Source organism: Myotis brandtii, unplaced genomic scaffold, assembly GCF_000412655.1.
Source record: "Myotis brandtii unplaced genomic scaffold, ASM41265v1 scaffold194, whole genome shotgun sequence".
Classification (NCBI taxonomy): Eukaryota; Metazoa; Chordata; class Mammalia; order Chiroptera; family Vespertilionidae; genus Myotis; species Myotis brandtii.
In genome coordinates, this window is record NW_005357232.1 from 2,867,705 (window position 1) to 2,886,659 (window position 18,955).

The 18,955-nt window shown below is 37.1% G+C and overlaps 1 protein-coding gene across 8 annotated transcripts in view; it reads left to right on the forward strand.

Annotated features, from left to right (window-relative positions):
• Positions 1–18,955, forward strand: part of MIPOL1 (mirror-image polydactyly 1) — a 328,064-nt gene that overhangs the window by 93,118 nt on the left and 215,991 nt on the right. The window contains exons 12-13 of one of the 8 annotated variants that reach the window (XM_014538616.1): positions 1,204–1,215; positions 10,467–10,478. The exons of the other annotated variants lie outside the window; for them this stretch is intronic. Coding sequence (XP_014394102.1) covers positions 1,204–1,214 — 11 coding nt within the window. The 3' untranslated portion in view covers position 1,215; positions 10,467–10,478. Of the gene's footprint in view, positions 1–1,203; positions 1,216–10,466; positions 10,479–18,955 lie in introns of those variants that run through there. 8 annotated transcript variants of the gene reach the window in all.

Here is an 18,955-nt window from a genome sequence, read left to right on the forward strand (position 1 = left end):
TGAGGGGCTGATGGCTGTTTGCAGGCTGGACAAGCCCCGCAGCGGGGACCCTCACCCCATGAGGGTGTGGCCATCCTAGATGAGGGGCTGATGGCTGTTTGCAGGCTGGACAAGCCCCGCAGCGGGGACCCTCACCCCATGAGGGTGTGGCCATCCTAGATGAGGGGCTGATGGCTGTTTGCAGGCTGGACAAGCCCCGCAGCGGGGACCCTCACCCCATGAGGGTGTGGCCATCCTAGATGAGGGGCTGATGGCTGTTTGCAGGCTGGCCACAGCCCCCAGCCACCCAAGCTCCCAGTGGAGACTGGCTTGAAGCAGGTATCTGGGATTTATTTATCTTCTATAATTGAAACTTTGTTGCCTTTTGCGGAGGCCACAGCCGGCTAGGGCAGGCGGGAAGCTTGCCTTTCTCCATCATCGGGGAAACCAAGCCTCCTGCTTGCTCCAGCTCCGTGGCTGCCTGCTGCTATCTTGGTTGGGTTAATTTGCATATAGTTGCTCTGATTGGCTTGTGGGCATGGCTTGGGGTGTAGCGGAGGTGCGGTCAATTTGCATTTTTCTCTTTTATTAGATTAGAAGATTCCTACCTAACATAATTGAAGCTAAGTATTTTTTTTTATTGCTTAAAGTATTACAAAGGGTGTTACATATGTGTCCTTTTTTTTCCCCACCCTTGACAATCCCCTGGCCTCCCCTACCCCCCAGTGTCTTATGTCCATTGGTTATGCTTATATGCATGCATACAAGTCCTTCGGTTGATCTCTTACCCCCCTCCCTCCTGTCCCCCAACCCTCCTCGGCCTTCCCGCTGCAGTTTGACAATCTGTTTGAGGCAGCTCTGCCTCTGTATCTATTATTGTTCATAAGTTTATAATGGTCTTCATTATTAAGAAGATCTGTAGAAGGAGAGGTTGTTCTGATTTCAAGAATTGATTTGTTCCCGTCTGACCCTGGCCACCCATTTTAATTAATTCCAAGACAGTTTCCCATGATGCCAGCATTTGCAATGATTATTAATAAATTACAAGGACAAACTCTTGAAAGGGTAGGAACATTCCTACTTGAGCCCATTTTCAGACATGGTCAGTTATATGTTGCTTTCTCTCGAGTTTGAAGAGCATGACATTAAAGTTGTAAATACTTCATCACAAGGGAAATTGGTCGAGCACTCTGAAAGTGATTTTACTCTTAATGTGGTGTTCAGGAAGATATTAAAGTAAGTTTAATCCATTTAGCAGTATTATTTTTATCAGTGTTGTTTTTATGTTAATTTTTTTGTTGTTTTTATATCATGTCTTTGTTGTTATATCATGTAGTTATTGTTTATTAATCAATTTATATATTATTTTTATATACATTTTACTAATTTTCTTTCATCTCTGACACTTCTATTATAGAGAAAGGGTGAATAGCAATATTAAAATATTTCTTCTAATTAATTTCCTTTCAATGTACACGAATCCATGCACCAGGCCGCTAGTCAAAATATAATTAGCACACTTATTTTTGATCATTTAGGTATTTTGTTTTTGTCAAATGCTATAATGAAAACTCTTTGTTTTTGTCAAATGCTATAATGAAAACACTAGATCCTAAGGTCCTTCAGGTATAGCACTGACAAATATAAAATGCATGGGAGGAGCAAGAGGTAATCATCAGGGAAATTAAAGAAATTCAGCTAAATGTTTCACTAGTCAGGTTCCTTCTTCTCTATAGTGTGCAAGCTATACCAAGTATTAAGCTCCACCTGCAGCAATATGGAAAATAAATCAAAAACAGGGAAACACGAATCCAGTCCAATAATATAATGAAGAAAATTTTAGCAAGACAGCTGAGCAATGTACAGAAAGTACAATTGGTGTGTTGCTTTATGACTCTTTCTGCCTTTAGGCATATTTTCTCCCTCACTGGAACATTCTTCTACTCCACTTGTTGCTCATTGGTCTGACAACTACTTTAAGTCTAATTTAATCTCTTCTATAAAGTTCTATCTCATGAAACAATATTGAAATATCTTATTTGTTTCCACATTTTACCTTGTATTTTTTTACAATACTTGTTACACTGCATTACAACTAATTGATTTTATATTTTTCTTCCCTAGTAGCAAGATAGGAACTGTTTTTCTTCATTTGTGTCTATTATAATCCTTAGAGCAGTGTAGGCACTTACTAGTATTTTTGTTGTATTAATGAAGTGATGAGCTTAGCTATTTTCGATCTATTTCAAGATATACTAAACTAAAATAAATTAGTGAAATATTCATTCATTTACATTTTATTGATATCTTTTATGTGCCTTGCATTGGGAATTCAGCAATGATCCAAATATAGAAGGTTCTTACTGTTATGAAACTTACTTTTTTGCATGGAAATACAGTGAACAAACAAATGAATAAAGGCAATGTGATGAAAATTAAAAGGTAACTGTAATTGGTAGTTGGGTTGTCACTTTAAATAGGCAGACCTCTTTGTCAATGTGAATGTTTGAAATGGACTTGGAAGAGGAGGATGATCCAGCGATGCAGAGAACTATGGAAAAGATCAACAATGCCATGGGAGAGGGAACATGCTTACTGTGTTGAAAGCACTGATAAAAAATGTATCAAGCTTAAATGTGCTTGAAGTGTACTGAGCAAGGAAGATAGTAGCAAGTGATGAAGGAGATGAGATAGGCAGCAGACAAAACTGTAAGGTAGGGAGTACAAATTACAACTAAATGCAGAAGATATTGAAAGAGAAAGGCTATTGTAATTGTCCAAGCAAAATATGAAGCTGATAGTAGCTCTGGGGAACAAGTGGAGATTTAGAGAAATAGACAGTATTTTGATCATACAATGGGCTGGCCTTGAAGACAGATTGGGTTTGGGCTTAAATGAGGGGGATGAATTAAGGTTGACTCCTATATTTGGGGCTTGAACACATGTAGATATTTGCTCCATAAATTGTGATGGCCAAGTTGTTTTTTTTGTGGTTTTTTTTTTTTATTGGAGGGGGGAGGTCAATATTTTTGGAGGGAAATTACATTCTTTCTTGGATATGGTATATTTGAGATGATTCTTAAAAATTCAAGTGGTGCCCTAGTTGGTTTGGCTCAGTGGACAGAGCATTGGCCTGCGGACTGAAGGGTCCCAGGTTCAATTCTGGTCAAGGGCACATGCCTGGGTTGCGGGCTTGGTCCCCAGTAGGGGGCCTGCAGGAGGCAGCCGATCAATGATTCTCTCATCATTGATGTTTCTATCTCTCTCTCCCTCTCCCTTCCTCTCTGAAATCAATAAAAATATATTTTAAAAATTCAAGTGGAAATATTGAGCAGGTGCTTGGTTATTGCAGCCATCAGCATGTAGATAATTAAATCTGTGTGAATAGATAAAACTAAGGAAAGATCATTGAGAAAAAGAGCTTCTAGGACCAAGTTCTGTGATCTGCCAACATTTAGCAGTTGGGCAAAGTGGGAGAGGTCCACCCAGGAGATTGGAAAGGATGGCAAATGAGGTAGGAGGACACTGAAGACAGTGTGGTGTCTTTGAAGGCAAGGACAGAAGGTGTTTGCAAGATGAAAGTGATAAGTTCCCTTGAATGGTGTTGAGAGGTCAAGCAAGGTGAAGATGGAATACAGTTGGCCATCTGTATCCGCTGGTTCCTCACTGGTGGGTTCAACAAACTGGACTGAAAAATATTTGGGGGGAAAAGTTACATTGTTGCTGATGTATATTATGTACTTAGGCCTGTGATGATTGGGTCTGCATGGGCAGCGAGGGAAGGAAGAGGCGGGGAGGCTGGGAGGCAGGGAACCTGATTGGTTCTGGTCACTGGCCAGGCCTAGGGACCCTACCCATGCACTAATTTCGTGCACCAAGCCCCTAGTCTATACTAAAAAAGGGTAATATGCTAATTAGACCAGATAGACTGGATGTCTTCTGGACGTCCTTCTGGACAAAGCCACGGTGGCAGGGACTGAGGCAGAGGCGGTTAGGAGCGATCGGGCCAGCAGGAGAGAGAGGTTAGGGGCAATCAGGCCAGCAGGGGAGAGCGGTTAAGGGTGATCAGGCTGGCAGGGGAGAGCGGTTAGGGGCAATCAGGCCAGCAGGGGAGATCAGTTTCGGGGTGATCAGGCAGGCAGGCAGACTGGTTAGGGGCAATCAGGCAGGCAGGCAGATGAGCGGGTAGGAGCCAGCAGCCCTGAATTGTGAGAGGGATCCCAGATTGGAAAGGGTGCAGGCCGGGGTGAGATACCCCTCCCCCCATGCATGAATTTTGTGCACTGAGCCTCTGGTTTTATATAAGAAACTTGAGCATCTGAGGACTTTGGTATCTACAGGGGTCCTGGAACCAATCTCCTGCAGATACTTTTAGGTTTGATCACATGGGAGATGTTGAGGGCCTTGACAAGAGTGTTGTCCAGGATAGAGGCCACATTGGAGTAACTTGTTGTACAAAGCACATGAATGAAGGTCTGAGAAGATAAATATAGTGACATATTTTGAGATCCAGCATTCTATTTAGAACATTCTTGACCTGGTTATGAATTTCTCACTTGACATTCTGTATGACCAAACATCACTGAAAAAGCAGATTAGGAAGTGTAACATACACTAACAAATCCACTTGAAGAGCAAACCCAAAGTCTTGGCCAATGATGTAACCATCAAAGTTAAACTGACTTAACAAAAGGAAAAGATAACCTAGTTTATTCTTCTCTTTGTTGTTAGTAGCATTGCTTTACTGTGTATCCCTTGCCATTTGCATAGTGCCTACCATACAATAGATGCAAGGTATTAGAAGTTGGACAAAAAGCTCATACTTGAAAATAAAATAAATCATAACATGTAGAGTTTCACTTTTCAGGAAAAATAGGAAGCATGTTTAACATTATTATAGTGATTGTAAAATTTTTATCAATACTTTCTCTTGTCAATTTCTTAATTTGCTTTTCTATCAATTAATCATTTGTCTATGAATGATTTTCATCTTGCTAAAATATATTATTTGATCTATTCTAATAACTTTTCATTTTATTATTAAAAAATTTTTACATCTTTTTAAAACAATAGATAAGTTTGTAAAGTACAGATAAACAAGAAGATGTGAAAATTTGCTCATAAACTCATGTCCTATAAATAATAATATAAAGATTCTTTGTCTTTTTTTAATACATGTTATATCATGCATACTACTTTGTAACCTGATTTCTCACTTTGATTTTCTATTTTGGCAGATATTCTTATTATTTATAATGTGCATATAAGATTCATTGAACTTATCTGCTATTTGAGAGGGTGTTTATTTTTATTTTTTATAGTTATGAACATTTTATAGCTAAATTTTTATGTATATCCATGTTTATTTCCTTAGGAAATAATCTTAGAGCTGAAAAACTTGATCAAAGAATGTAAACATTTTTAAATAAGTAAACTTTTAAATTGCCTTCATGGATAATTGTAGCATAAAAGCATCTTTATTCTAAAGATAGGACTTTTTAAAGGAAACTGATATTTTGTAGTAGCATTCCAGAAAACTACTTAATAGTTGGTTGTATAAACTATTATTTGGGCACAAAAATTCAAATTACTATTTTTTTTTTAGTACAGCTCTGATTTCTCAAGGAAAGTTTTCAGTTAACATTTTATTGGATATTATATTTATCCTAAATTTTATCTTCAAAACAAAAATACATGCAACAAAATAGCTAGTAAACTTATACACCATATTTACACAAAGATTGCAGGAGGAATGTAAAGAATCTGCATATATTGTTCACGGAAGATTACTTGTCCTTAGTCCAAAGTGTCAGGACCATTAACATAAAGCTTGCATTTTCAGCATAGTATATCAAGGCCTTCACTCTTCTTTTGAAAATGACTCTGTAGCTGCACTTGAACATTTGCATGCAGGTTTGTTTGAATAATTGCTACTTGACTCATCTATCATAATACTAAGCTCTGGGATCACAAAAGATCAGATTTTCAAACCACTTCCTAGAATTAATTTAAATATTAATGTCAATATCTTGAAAAGATTCAGGGGAAGGTAGTTTTTATTGTTACTAGTAGTCTGTTTCAGTATTATAATCCCTTGAAAAAAAATCCAAAGTTATATATTTACCCACATTAATGTTATCCTGTAATGGTAAAAAATAATTGTAATAATATTATAAGTAGGTTAAATATGTAATCAAATATGCTTTTAAATTATAACTTCGGGGGGAAGCATCTTCAAGAAATCCTATCTAATAAAGAGGGAATATGCAAATTGACCCTCATGCCATCACAAAGATGGTGGCGCCCACTCCCCTCAACCCTGCTGGAATCCCCCAGTCCTTTAGCCCCACCGCTGAAAGCGGACAGCGGGGTGTGGCGGCTTCGTCGCCGTGGTGGTGGCGAAGCAGCCAGGCCCCACAGAGAGCAGAGAACCATGGGGAGTGGGCCTAAGCCATCAGTAGGACATCCCCTGATGGCTCCTGGATTGGAGAGGGTGTAGGTCGGGCTGAGGGACCCTCCACCCTGTGCACAAATTTCGTGCACCAGGCCTCTAGTATAATTATAATTTGTAAGTGTGTTACAGATTTTCATGAGTATGTCTTTTGGCTTAGTGATCATTATACATTGAGTTTTTCACTGTTAATATGTTTACATTTTATCTGTTCACAATTGTGATTACAGATAAAATTTACACAAACATAAAATATATAAATATGAAATCAGCAATTTGTTGAGTTTTGACAAATACCTATACCCACGTGACAACATCTTTAGAACATTTTAATAACTAATCCAGAAAGTCTCCCCATTTATTTCCCTTACCTTCCAATTATCCTGCTTTACCCAACCAATTTTTTCTGATGTTTTTAGCCACAGATTTATTCTGCTTATTCTAGAACTTTATATTAGTGGAATCATACAGTGACAGCAAAATGTTTGTAATATTCATTCATGTTGTTCTTTGTATAAGTAGTTTGTTCCTTTTGTTGATAAGTAATATTTCATTCTATAATAATACATTTATTATTTATTATCTTGATGGACATTTGGAGCTGTCCAGTTTTTGTCTATTATGATTAAGACTACTGTGAGAATTCTGTCTTTTTGTGGACATACATCTTCATTCTCTCTTAAATACCTAAAAGTGGAATTGCTGAGTTATAAGGTTGGTTAAGTATTTATTTTTAAAATAAATTAGCACGATGTGGGTTGAAGTTGCTGTATCATTTTACACTCCCATCAGAAATTTGGGGAGTTTTGATTGCTTCATATACTCACCAACAATTGGTGGTGTCATTATTTTTCATTGTAGTGATTTTAATGGGTGTATAATGGTATATTATTGTGGTTTCAATTTGCATCTCCCAGTAACTAAAGATGTTGAATACATTTTAATGTGCTTCTTGGCTCTATATATATATATATTCAGTTCTGTCACCTATCTTTTAATTGAGTGATTTAGCCTTTTAGTATTGATTTTTAAAGGTTCTCTTCTGAGGTCTATTGTCAGATCTATGTGTTTAAGAATATTTTCTCCTTATTTAACATCTTAATTCTATGTATTGATGTGCAAAAGTTTTTAATTTCAATGGTCTAATAAATCAATTTTTAATGTATTTTGTCTAAGAAATCTTTTCTCACCCCAAGATTGCAGAGATAGTATCCTGTGTTTTTTTCTATAAGCTTTATTTAGTTTTTACTTTTAATCTGTGATTTACTTTGAGTTAACTATTGTGTATGGTATAAGATCAAGCTTGGTGTTTATTTTCTTAGCAGGTTACTATTCAATTCCAGCACTAGTCATTGAAAATGTCGCCCCCTCCTTCCCCCGTTTGAATGGCTTTGGTGACTTTTTTTTTTTAAAATAACTTGGTCATATAAGTGTGTGTCTGTTTGTAGATATGTTATTTTATTGTAATGATCCCTTTGTCTATCCTTATTCCAATGCTATACTGCATTGGTTTCTGTGAATTCTGATGTCAATGCCTGAGGTATTGATAGTCCTCCAACTTTGTTGTTTTTTATGGTTGTTTTAGTTATTATAGGTCCTTTGTATTTTCCTATAAATATTAAAATCAGATCCCCAATTTCCATAAAAAGCCTGTTGGGATATGATTGGATCTCTAGATCAATAGAGTGAAAGGGAAATTACATCTTAATAATTTTTTGTTTTTCAATCTATGGTATTTCTTACAATGTTCTTAATATTAATAAATACACCACATGGTTAAGTTGTAAGAATCTTAAAATAGTTAAATTTAATTTGCCTTCATTCTTTAGCTATATTGATATATATTTTAATATTTATTTGATTCAAATAAATTGTCTTTCAAGGAAATTATGAGAAGTAAAAATATATTCTTCTATGTTTATCTATACATTTATCATTTAGGTACTTTTTATTTCTTCATGTTGGAATGAATTTTTATTTTGTGTTATTTTCTTAATTTAAATAACATCTTTTAGCATTTTCTTTTTTCTTTCTTTCCTCTCTTTTTGTCACTCCCTCCTTCTCTTTTTCTCTTTTCTAATATACATCTGCTGTTGTTAAGTTCAGTTCTCATTTAGATGAGTATAGCTTGATTTCACCCTCATTTGTTAAAGACATATTCACTAGATATAGATGGATATATTATATAAGCCAGATATAAGATGCTCTAAATCTTCTGTACTCCAGATATAGTCTTTCTTACTCCCATTGTATAGTTAATAGCAATCTAATTTCCTTGGTAGTCAGGATCAGTTACCCCAACCAATTCAGTGACCTCTTTTTTTACATATTGACTCAGGTATGAGGAACCCTAAGCAACCAGATGACAGTTTCAACTTCCAGTTCAACAGAATGTTTGTCTCTAGGTGGAGGTTTTTCTCTCTATGGAACTAAGACCACTAGATTAGCAGGACCTGTTTGTAGAAATGTAAAGCAAAAGTTTTGCTAGTGTATTACTATGGGTAATAGTGAATGAAGCCATTCATAGTTCTACCACTTGATTCCTGGACACATGAATTCTGCCAATGGATAAAAAGTACCACACATCGTTCTCTGACTTAGAGCATATGCATTGCCATGTAGCACCTTACCCTCACCTCTCAAGGTACTGCCACCTAATTAGCATTATAACCAAGTCTTCAGAAATTCATTCCACTCTTTTAAAAAATATATATATTTTATTGATTTTTTACAGAGAGGAAAGGAGAGGGATAGAGAGTTAGAAACATCGATGAGAGAGAAACATCGATCAGCTGCCTCCTGCACACTCCCTAGTGGGTATATGCCCGCAACCAAGGTACATGCCCTTGACCGGAATCAAACCTGGGACCCTTGAGTCCGCAGGCGGATGCTCTATTCACTGAGCCAAACCGGTTAGGGCTCATTCCACTCTTTTATCAAGCCCGATGCATCAAGATAGTGGGAACATGGAAAGATCAGCAAATTTCATGAGCATGGGCCATTGTCACACTTCATTTGCTATGAAGTGAGTTCCTTGATGAGAACAATGCTGTGTGGAATCCCATGGTAGTACAGGTAGTCTGTGAGTCTGCGAATGGTTGTTTTTGTATAAGCATTGCATCCAGGGAAGCAAATCCATATCCAGAGGAATTTTTTATATCAGTAATAACAGTAAAGAGCTGTGTTAGTTAGAAGGTAGAATAGAATGTTGGGACCCAAGAATTTCAGAGTTAAGGATTAAAGAGAACTAAGAATAAGACACTGGTTGTGGGTATTGTTTGAAGGTAAATTTTATTAGAATAAATGAGTCAAGAAGTTGTAGAAAAGTCTTGCTTTGTCTAAAATGTTGGCAAGAAATTTTCTTTTAAAATGTAGGAAAGTAACCTTGCTTGTTAGATCACAGTAGCACAGATGAGAAGCAAGTTATCCAAATCAGTGCTTCCCAAACTATCTGGGTGAAGGAACAGTTCTTTAAAAATAGTTTTCCAGTGTGTTATGGGCTGCAGCTTTTATAACATATGAAAAGGAATTACCAAAAAATGAAATGAAAATGTATATAAACATGCAAAAGTCAAGTGTCCATTTTTTTGTTATTGGGTTGAACAGCCATGAATTTGCTCTGTGACATTCCTCTAATGTTTAATTGCTTCCCCTGCATTTTAGTACTAGCTTCATCATAGTATTACTTTTGGACCAGTACTAGCTCCTGGGCCACACACTCTAAATGCATCAGAGACACTTGGAAAGTGAAAAGGTTGTTTAATGAAGGATTAGTGGACTGGCAATGACAGTTGGGAATCAGGACAATGCAAGTTCTTATTCTTACTTCTGAAGAAGCAACATATGAAAGAGAAGTTATGCTCTACTAGAAGGGTTCAGAGAAAGTGTCACAGGAAGTGAGGTGGTTTTTCTATTGAGATAATAAGTAAAGGGTATTAAGCTTAAGAATATATGAAAGTATATTAGCAATGAATAGTTCTTCCAATGACCACAGATGGCAAAAGTACAAGTAAGGTAGGTAAGAGAAAGAGCTAAGCCAGAAGAAAATTAGAGTTTTAGTTGACTCAAGGGAATTGAATATGATGTAAACTGTTTTTCACTGAGATTGCTCTTAAATTCACCACTGTTGAGTGGTTTGGATGATGTTCCTGGCCTTACATATAAACATCAATAAAAATTTTTTAAAACATTTAAAAAAATGTGAAAAGTGTAATCAATTGCCTTTATTGAAAAACTAGGTAGGGTCTTGAGAACTGTACCAAGTTTCCAAAGCTTTTGCCACAGTAGTCAACAAATCAGTCCACAAGTATTTACTCATTTCCCATGGAGAACACTAGTTATCATATTTGCATATTCAAGATAATTAGAGTCTTATCTGAAAGAGAATAACTTTTCTATAATATTGACCTTGTGATACTTCGATTTGTCATACAACTTTTTAGTTTTTCTCCTGTTGTAATCTTAGAAGTTGGAGTGGCTTCTGTTAGGATTTAACAATGTTTGGGCAATACTCATTATACAACAAGAAAATGAAGAACTAGCACTTAAGTAATTGACAGCTCTATTGAGATTACAACATTTATAATAGCAAACAAAGTTTGCAAACCAAGAGGAGGCATCTGTGATCCCAGGAATACAATAGCTGAAAAACAGCTTAGTAAACTATTAAACTGTGGCTAGCTTCCAGTTAGTACTAACTAATACCATTTCCTGAACTGTGCTTTGTGTGTTTTTATAATAGTACAAGAAGCATCTCTATCTGTTTGTGCAATAACTGCCAACTTAACATTTAGGTTATACTGTTGTTTGTTTATGGATTTTTAGAAAATCCATTGAAGTTTACTTAAGAACCAACTCATTACAATGGTATTATTTACTGAATTTTGTTTTCCTGACCATTAGCTAACTACAGTGTTCAGCATTACAAGGTTATAACTGTACAAAAAGGATCAAAATACCACATCCTAGTAGTGGCATTGCCAGAGAAGCAAAGTCATCGTCTTAGAAGTAAATGCCTTGCAGCACTGAAGAGATAATACAAATGAACAAGCTGTATCAGACCTTTTTCCTGTGGTAATCTTATAATTATGTTTATTTTAATTATTTCAATTAAAAACATAGTTATACATCTTGGTTACTTTTTGGTCATTCATATTAAACTACAGAAATGCAATACTTTTCTGATAGAATTTATATAAAAATTCAGAACAGTTCTAGAATTTTTATTATTGAAATTAAAGAGGAAGTTTTATTAATGAACTGCAACATTTAATTAACTACAACTATTAGAATTGTAATCTCAAATCTGTTTGAGATTTTAGATGACCATCTTAAACATCTGGAAACTACCAACCAAGTATTATTAAATTCTGTACAAACATATTTCTAATTCAACTTACTGTATTAAGTATAATTATGAATCCATATAGCTAGTAATTATTAATATAGCTAACCAGTCATACGTTAGATGTGAGATATAATAGCCTTGCCTTTTTTTCTTGTTATACCTAAAGGCTACCCCAGCAGATTGAGATCCTGAGGAGCTGTGGGTAGAAAGGGTGCCTCTTCTCAGTACAGCAAACACTACTGAAATCAAGGGACTGTGTGGCTTTTATTTATGCCCTCCATTGTTTTGACAACCTCTTTAGATTACTTCCTTGGAATTATCATCCTACCCTTCCCTCCTTTTACCCCTAGAACAAGGTGCCATAGCACATGCTAGTTAGAATACATAGGCAGTGACATGAGAAGGGGGTAGGTTGAACAGACAATTGATAAATTAGTTTTGACTGGCTAACACTTCAGGCAAGTGTTGGTTGCATTTAAAGAGCTAAAATGGAGTGAATATCTGGGGTTTGTTAAAATTCTTAATCTCCTTTAGTTCCTTATGTTATTACCAGCTCTAATTAAAATTCAGAAAAGGTGATTTTATAACTCTCCACATTGTTATTTAGTTACCTCATTTGGTAGGTTAGTAGTCTCTATTTATTAAGATGCTAAGTAAATAAAGACTAACTTACTTTTAATTTACTCAAAATTTAGTCATTATTATTTATCGTTTACATATTATAAACCCTGGGGAGAAATTTTGCTGCTAAGGAAGTATTTAGGAATTTGTATACTTAACTTTATTTCCCATTAAGTGTTCTAGCAAATCGCCAACTTTACAGATACTAGGAAAAGATATCTTGAAAATTATAGGAAATAGGGAGGGGAAAAGTTTCTACTGGTGTTCAGTTTGAAACAAATGAAAATATCACTCCCTCAGTTTCTGTACTGCAGGAACCTTTTCCTGAATAGGAGAAATTGCTTTTGGCCGCTTGAAAAACAATAGAGGCTTCTTGCCATGGCTGAGTAATTATTACCAATCTTACCACACCTCAAAAAAAATTATAGAAATGGAAAAAATGCTTGGATGGGAGTGCACGGAGGTGAGCTGGATGATTCCCCGGCATTATGCCTGGAGGCACTCTTGCTGACTCAGAAAAGGAGAGTCCAGGCCGAGCCATGGTTTTGCTGCACTAAAGATGAAGAAATTTAAGTCTAGGTATTTGAAGCAGCTGGAAGTTGCAGATGATATTAAATGTGAGGGAACTGTCTGCATCTTACGCATCTATTTGGTGGGGGTGGAGGGGGAACATCAGTTATCTTTGTGCTAATTCACCTTCAGTTCTTTCTGAGAGGTACTCCATGCACATGGTGTACATGCATGTGGTTTAGAAGCACCGCCGCTGTGCTGAGAGTTAAGTGAGAAGTTGGAGTTCAGGTCTAACTAGGGTGGAGAGACCTTACTGAGCACCTTGGGCATTCACTTGACTCTTTCTTAGGGTAAGGACTATGCCCAGATGCAGTGCTATTTAATATAACATTCTATAATATGGAAATGTCAGCATTGTTCAGTTTAGTAATCATGCACTGTGGTGTCTGAAATTAGAACAACTGACAGGTATTGGTGAGATGTATATCACTTAAGACAATGACCTGTTGCTAATGGGAGTGTAAAATGGTACAACCAGTTTTGAAAACTGCTTGGCAGTTTCTTATACAATGGAAGAATATCTATTCTGACCTAGCACTTGCATTTCTAGGTACTTATCCAAGGAAAACAAAAACATGCATGCTGTGAGACTTTAGAGGAATGTTTATAGGAGATTATCTATATTATCCAAGTACTGAAAACAGTTCTTGTCACTTCATTAACAGGAAAACAGACAAATTGTGTTATATTCATGCAATGGAATGGTATTTTGCATGAAAAGAATTACTCATGCATACAGTAACATATATGAATCTCTAATACATATGTTGATTGAAAGATTACAGATTTAAAGGCTTTATTGTTTTTTTCTGAAGTTAAGGAACAGGTGAAATGATCCATGGCATTACAAAGAGAACAATGACAGTGATAGCTAAGGGTGTAAAATGGCTGGAAGAGAGAATACAAAGACCATTCTGGTGTGATAGAAATATTCTATATGATGATCAGAGTCATTACCCAAATACATAAATGTATCAAAAGTCAATCGATTGGCCCTGGCCAGTGTGCCTCAGTTGGTTGGAGCATCATCCCATACACCAAAAGGTGGCAGGTTTGAATCCTGGTCAGGGCACATATCCAGGTTGTGGGTTCAGTCAGGCACGTGTGGGAGGGAACAGATTGATGTTTCTCTCACTTCCTTCCTCTCTGAAATTCAATAAAAAAAATTAAAAGAAAATCAATCAATTGTATGATCAGAATCTACATTCACTCTATAAATTTTTATCTAAAATGATTACAGAACAATGGGTTGGCTTATGAGGTATGCTGGTGTGTGGGGGTTTTTAAGTTCCCCATTTATCTTGATACTGTTTTTTTCTCTACTTCCAAGTCTTTCCTCTTGTTTTTGGCCCTATTTTTTCTAACTGGAATCTTGGTGTCTAACTCTTTTTTTTGCGTTTTGCATCACCACATTGCTGCTCTATCCCAAGCTTTTAAATGTTTATACTTATTCTTCTTATTTTGGAGTCAATTAAAAAGCATGTCATTAAATAGTCATTTTTTACACATTTTTTTTTTATCTTAGGAAACATAACACTTATTTTGCACATTTTTATATTTTAGAAATTCCTTATTGTCATATAATTTTATCAGATTTTATATTATGCTGTATTTATGTTTATAAGTTAGTGATTGTCTAAATATTGTCTAGTGGCATATGCCTCTAATTTTAGAAGGAAATGGGTATTGAAAAAAATAAGATTTCTGAAAATGAAAATAACATCATTTATTTAATAAACATGCATTAGATAGCTTCAGTGAACCAGGTCTTTGGTTTGGCCCTGGGATCGGAAGTGGATGTGATGGAGAATGCCAAGCAGATGGTTACCATGAGAATATATAGGAGGAAGGTCAGTGAATCAATAGAAGCAAGGAGGACATGGTATTCCTCAGGAGGGCTTCCCAGTGAGAGGGATCTGGTGCTGTATAGAAGAATCAGATATGTGTAAAAACTTGCACAAAGGCAAGAAAGTTGTAACAAATGTTCATGTTTTTTGGAACTGTGGATAATTTAGCATTAACTGTGTCTGAAGTAAGGAAAAGTGCAATTGAAAGGGAATCAGAAAATATGTAGTGGTTCTGACCAGTTCAGGAAATGCCACTGTCATTCTCCAAAACTTGTTTTTAATTCTGCAAGCTGTGGAAGAGCCAATAAAGCAGTGGTTCTCAACCTTCCTAATGCCGCGACCCTTTAATACAGTTCCTCATGTTGTGGTGACCCCCAACTATAAAATTATTTTCGTTGCTACTTCATAACTGTAATTTTGCTACTGTTATGAATCGTAATGTAAATATCTGATATGCAGGATGTATTTTCATTGTTACAAATTGAACATAATTAAAGCATAGTGATTAATCACAAAAACAATATGTAATTATATATGTGTTTTCTGATGGTCTTAGGCGACCCCTATGAAAGGGTCGTTCGACCCCCAAAGGGGTCGTGACCCACATGTTGAGAACCGCTGCAATAAAGGAATCCGAGATAGAGTAGGTGGGAGTTAGTGTGATCAGAGCTGTATTTAGACATAGCTGTCTGGAATATTTATTAGCTCTGAGATGCAACTGCAAACCATGTGCACCCACAAACACACTTACTTTTAAAAAATCAAATGAGTTTAGTATATTAAATTATTAATTTTTAAAATTATATAAATTTATTGGGGAGACATTGGTTAATAAAATTATATAGGTTTCAAGTATACAATTTTGTAATGTATCATCTGTATGTTGCATTGTGTGTTCACCACCCCAAGTCAAATCTCCTTCCATGACCATGTATTTGACCCCCTTTATGTCCCCCCATCCTACTTCCCTCTGGTAACCACCCTAAAGTAATGTATCATCTGTATGTTGCATTGTGTGTTCACCACCCCAAGTCAAATCTCCTTCCAGACCATGTATTTGACCCCCTTTATGTCCCCCCATCCTACTTCCCTCTGGTAACCACCCTAAATGTTGTCTGTGTCTATGAATTTTTATTTGTTTTTCTTGTTTATTCCTTTTTTGCTTGCTGCTTTATATCCCACATTTGAGTGAAATCATATGCTTCTTGACTTTTTCTGTCTCTTATTTCACTTACCATGATATTCTGAAGATCCATTCATCTTATTGCAAACTACAGGCCTGGTGCACGAATTCGTGCATGGGTGGGGTCCTTCAGCCTGGCTGGTGAATGGGGCTGATCGGGGCCACAGGAGGTTGCAAGGGGGAGGGGCTGCGGAAGGTTAGCCAGCTGGCCAGAGGCAGGGAGGGGCCGAGGGAGGTTGGAGGGCCAGCCTGATCGGGGCCAATCAGGGCCAGCCAACCAGGGGGAGGGGCCATGGGAGGTTGGCTGTGGGACCGCATTGACTACCAGGGGCAGCTCCTGCATTGAGTGTCTGCCCCCTGGTAGTCAGTGCACGTATAGCAACTGGTCGTTCGGTTGCTTAAGCTTTTATATCCTACTAGAGGCCTGGTGCATGAAATTCATGCACAGCAGCGGGGGGGGGGGGGGGGGGGCAGTTGGGGGTGACCAGGTCTGAAGGGCAGGGTCGTTAGGGGCGAAATGGCCAGTCGGGGAAGGAAGTTGGGGGTGATTGGGTTGACAGGGGAGGGCAGTTGAGGGCGATCGGGTCAGCAGGGGAGGGCAGTTGGGGGCGATCAGGCCGGCAGGGGAGCAGTTAGGTGTCAGTCTGGCAGGGGAGTGGTTAGGGGTGATCAGGCTGGCAGGCAGAAGCAGTTAGGGGCAATCAGGCAGGCAAGCGGGCAAGCAGTTAGGAGCCAGCAGTCCTGGATTGTGAGCGGGATGTCTGACTGCCGGTTTAGGCCCGATTGGGTCCCCCAAGGAGTCCCAGATTGGAGAGGGTTCAGGCCGGGCTGAGGGACACCCCCTCCCATGCATAGATAGTAGTATTCATCTTTTCTTATGGCTGAGTAGTATTCCATTATATATATACAGGGTGTTCCAAAAATGTATATGCACACTTTGAATAATTATAAAGGCATTATTTATTAAAATACATTTCATTTTCCTTTAACAGCTGTTAGCTGTTAAAGTATATATACATTTTTTGGGACACCCTATATGTATGTACAAACTCTTTTTATCTAATCATTTAGCAAAGGACACTTTGGTTGTTTCCATGTCTTGGCCACTGTGAATAATGCTGCAATAATCATAGGGGTGCATATATATCTGCAAATAAATGTGTTCAAGTTTTTTGGATAGATGCCCAGAAGAGGGGTTGCTGGGTCATATGGTGACACTTTTTTAAAGAAACTTAATATGGTTTTCCATATTGGTTTTACAAATGAATTTTCTACCAGCAGTATATGAGGTTTTTTATTTACAACCTCTTCAATACTTGTTATTACTTGTCTTGTTAATAGTAGCCATTCTAAAAGGTGTGAAATGGTATCTCTTTGTAGTTTTCATTTGCATTTCCCTAATAGGTAGTGAAGTTGAGCTTTTTTTCATACATCTGTTGGCCATTTGTATGTCTTCTTGGAAAAGTGTCTTTCAGGTCCTCTGTTCAGTTTTGAATTGGATTGTTTGTTTTGTTGTTAAGTTGTATGAGTTCTTTATATATTTTAGATATTAACTTCTTATCAGAAGTGTTTGCAAATATCTCCTCCCATTTGTTTGGTTACCTTTTTGTTTTGTTTTGATGGTTTCTTTTGCTGTGCAGAAGTTTTTTAGTTTATATAGTACCATTCCTTTATTTTTGCTTTTACTTCCCTTAACTTTGAGGTCAAATTCATAAAATCATCTCTAAGACCAAGGTCCATAAGTTACTATGTATGTTTTTTTCTATGTATTTTATTGTTTTGATTCATTTTGAGTTGATTTTTGTGTATGGTGACAAATAGCAATCTAATTTGATTCTTTTTGAAACTGCCCTGGCAATTTTTATTTGCAGCCAGCTTTGAGAACTGCTAGACTAGAGAATAGTTTGGAAGGGTTTGAGACTGAGGGCCTGGCACTTGACAGTTAGGGACAAACTTAGAGATCGAATGAAAGGTATGACGGTAGGGATAGAGAATAAAACATGTTGAAGGAATAGAACTTGGTCCAATTTTAGGGTAAAGATAAGAAGGAGTTCAGTGTGATTTTCATGTTTAGCAGGGATGATTGAGTAAATGCCATTTGTAAACAGGAATACAGTAAAGCAATAAATACATATTTAATACCACCTATGTTTTAGGTCCCTTGCTTACTGTTTATCAATGAACAAAGACACTTGGCTTTACCTTCTTGGAGTTTACCATTTATACAGAGGATAAATAGATATTTTTGGATTTTTCAAGTGAAAACCTAATCATTTTATTTTTATACAAAGGGTGTGTTTTTGTATATGCATACATAATATACACTGAATGGCCAGATCATTAAGACCACCTGACGTTTGTAGGCAAATTAGCTATAATTTTGCCCTGAAGTTGCTAGAGGGCCAGACCATTATAAATAGGGAAGCAGGTTGTTTACCATGACAGTAGAAGTGATTTTTTTCTGAAGATATGGGTAAACAATGTGATTTAACAGCCTTTGAATGTGGGAGATATATATATATATTCTCCAGATTATTATGACCACCCCATCAGTACTTCGTTGGGCTACCTTTTGCCTTCAGTACTGCAGCGATTCTTCTTGGCATTGACTCCATGAGATGTTAAAAGGTGATGCAAGGAATCTGACACCATGCCTGATGAATAGCATTGTCCAGTTCTGTGAGATTTGATGGTTGTGGAACCAGCTGCCTGATGGCTCTTTTGACTTCGTCCCACAAATGCGAAATTGGATTGAGGATTGAGATCTGGTGATTGTGGGGGCCACCTAAGCAAGGTAAAGTCTCCCTCATGTTCCTGAAACCACTCCTGCACAATACGAGCACCGTGGCATGGCGCATTGTCTTGTTGGAAGAAGCCATCTCCATTGAGATACGCCATCAACATGATAGGATGAACTTGATCAGCAACGATACTTAGGTATGTTGTGCTATTCAGAC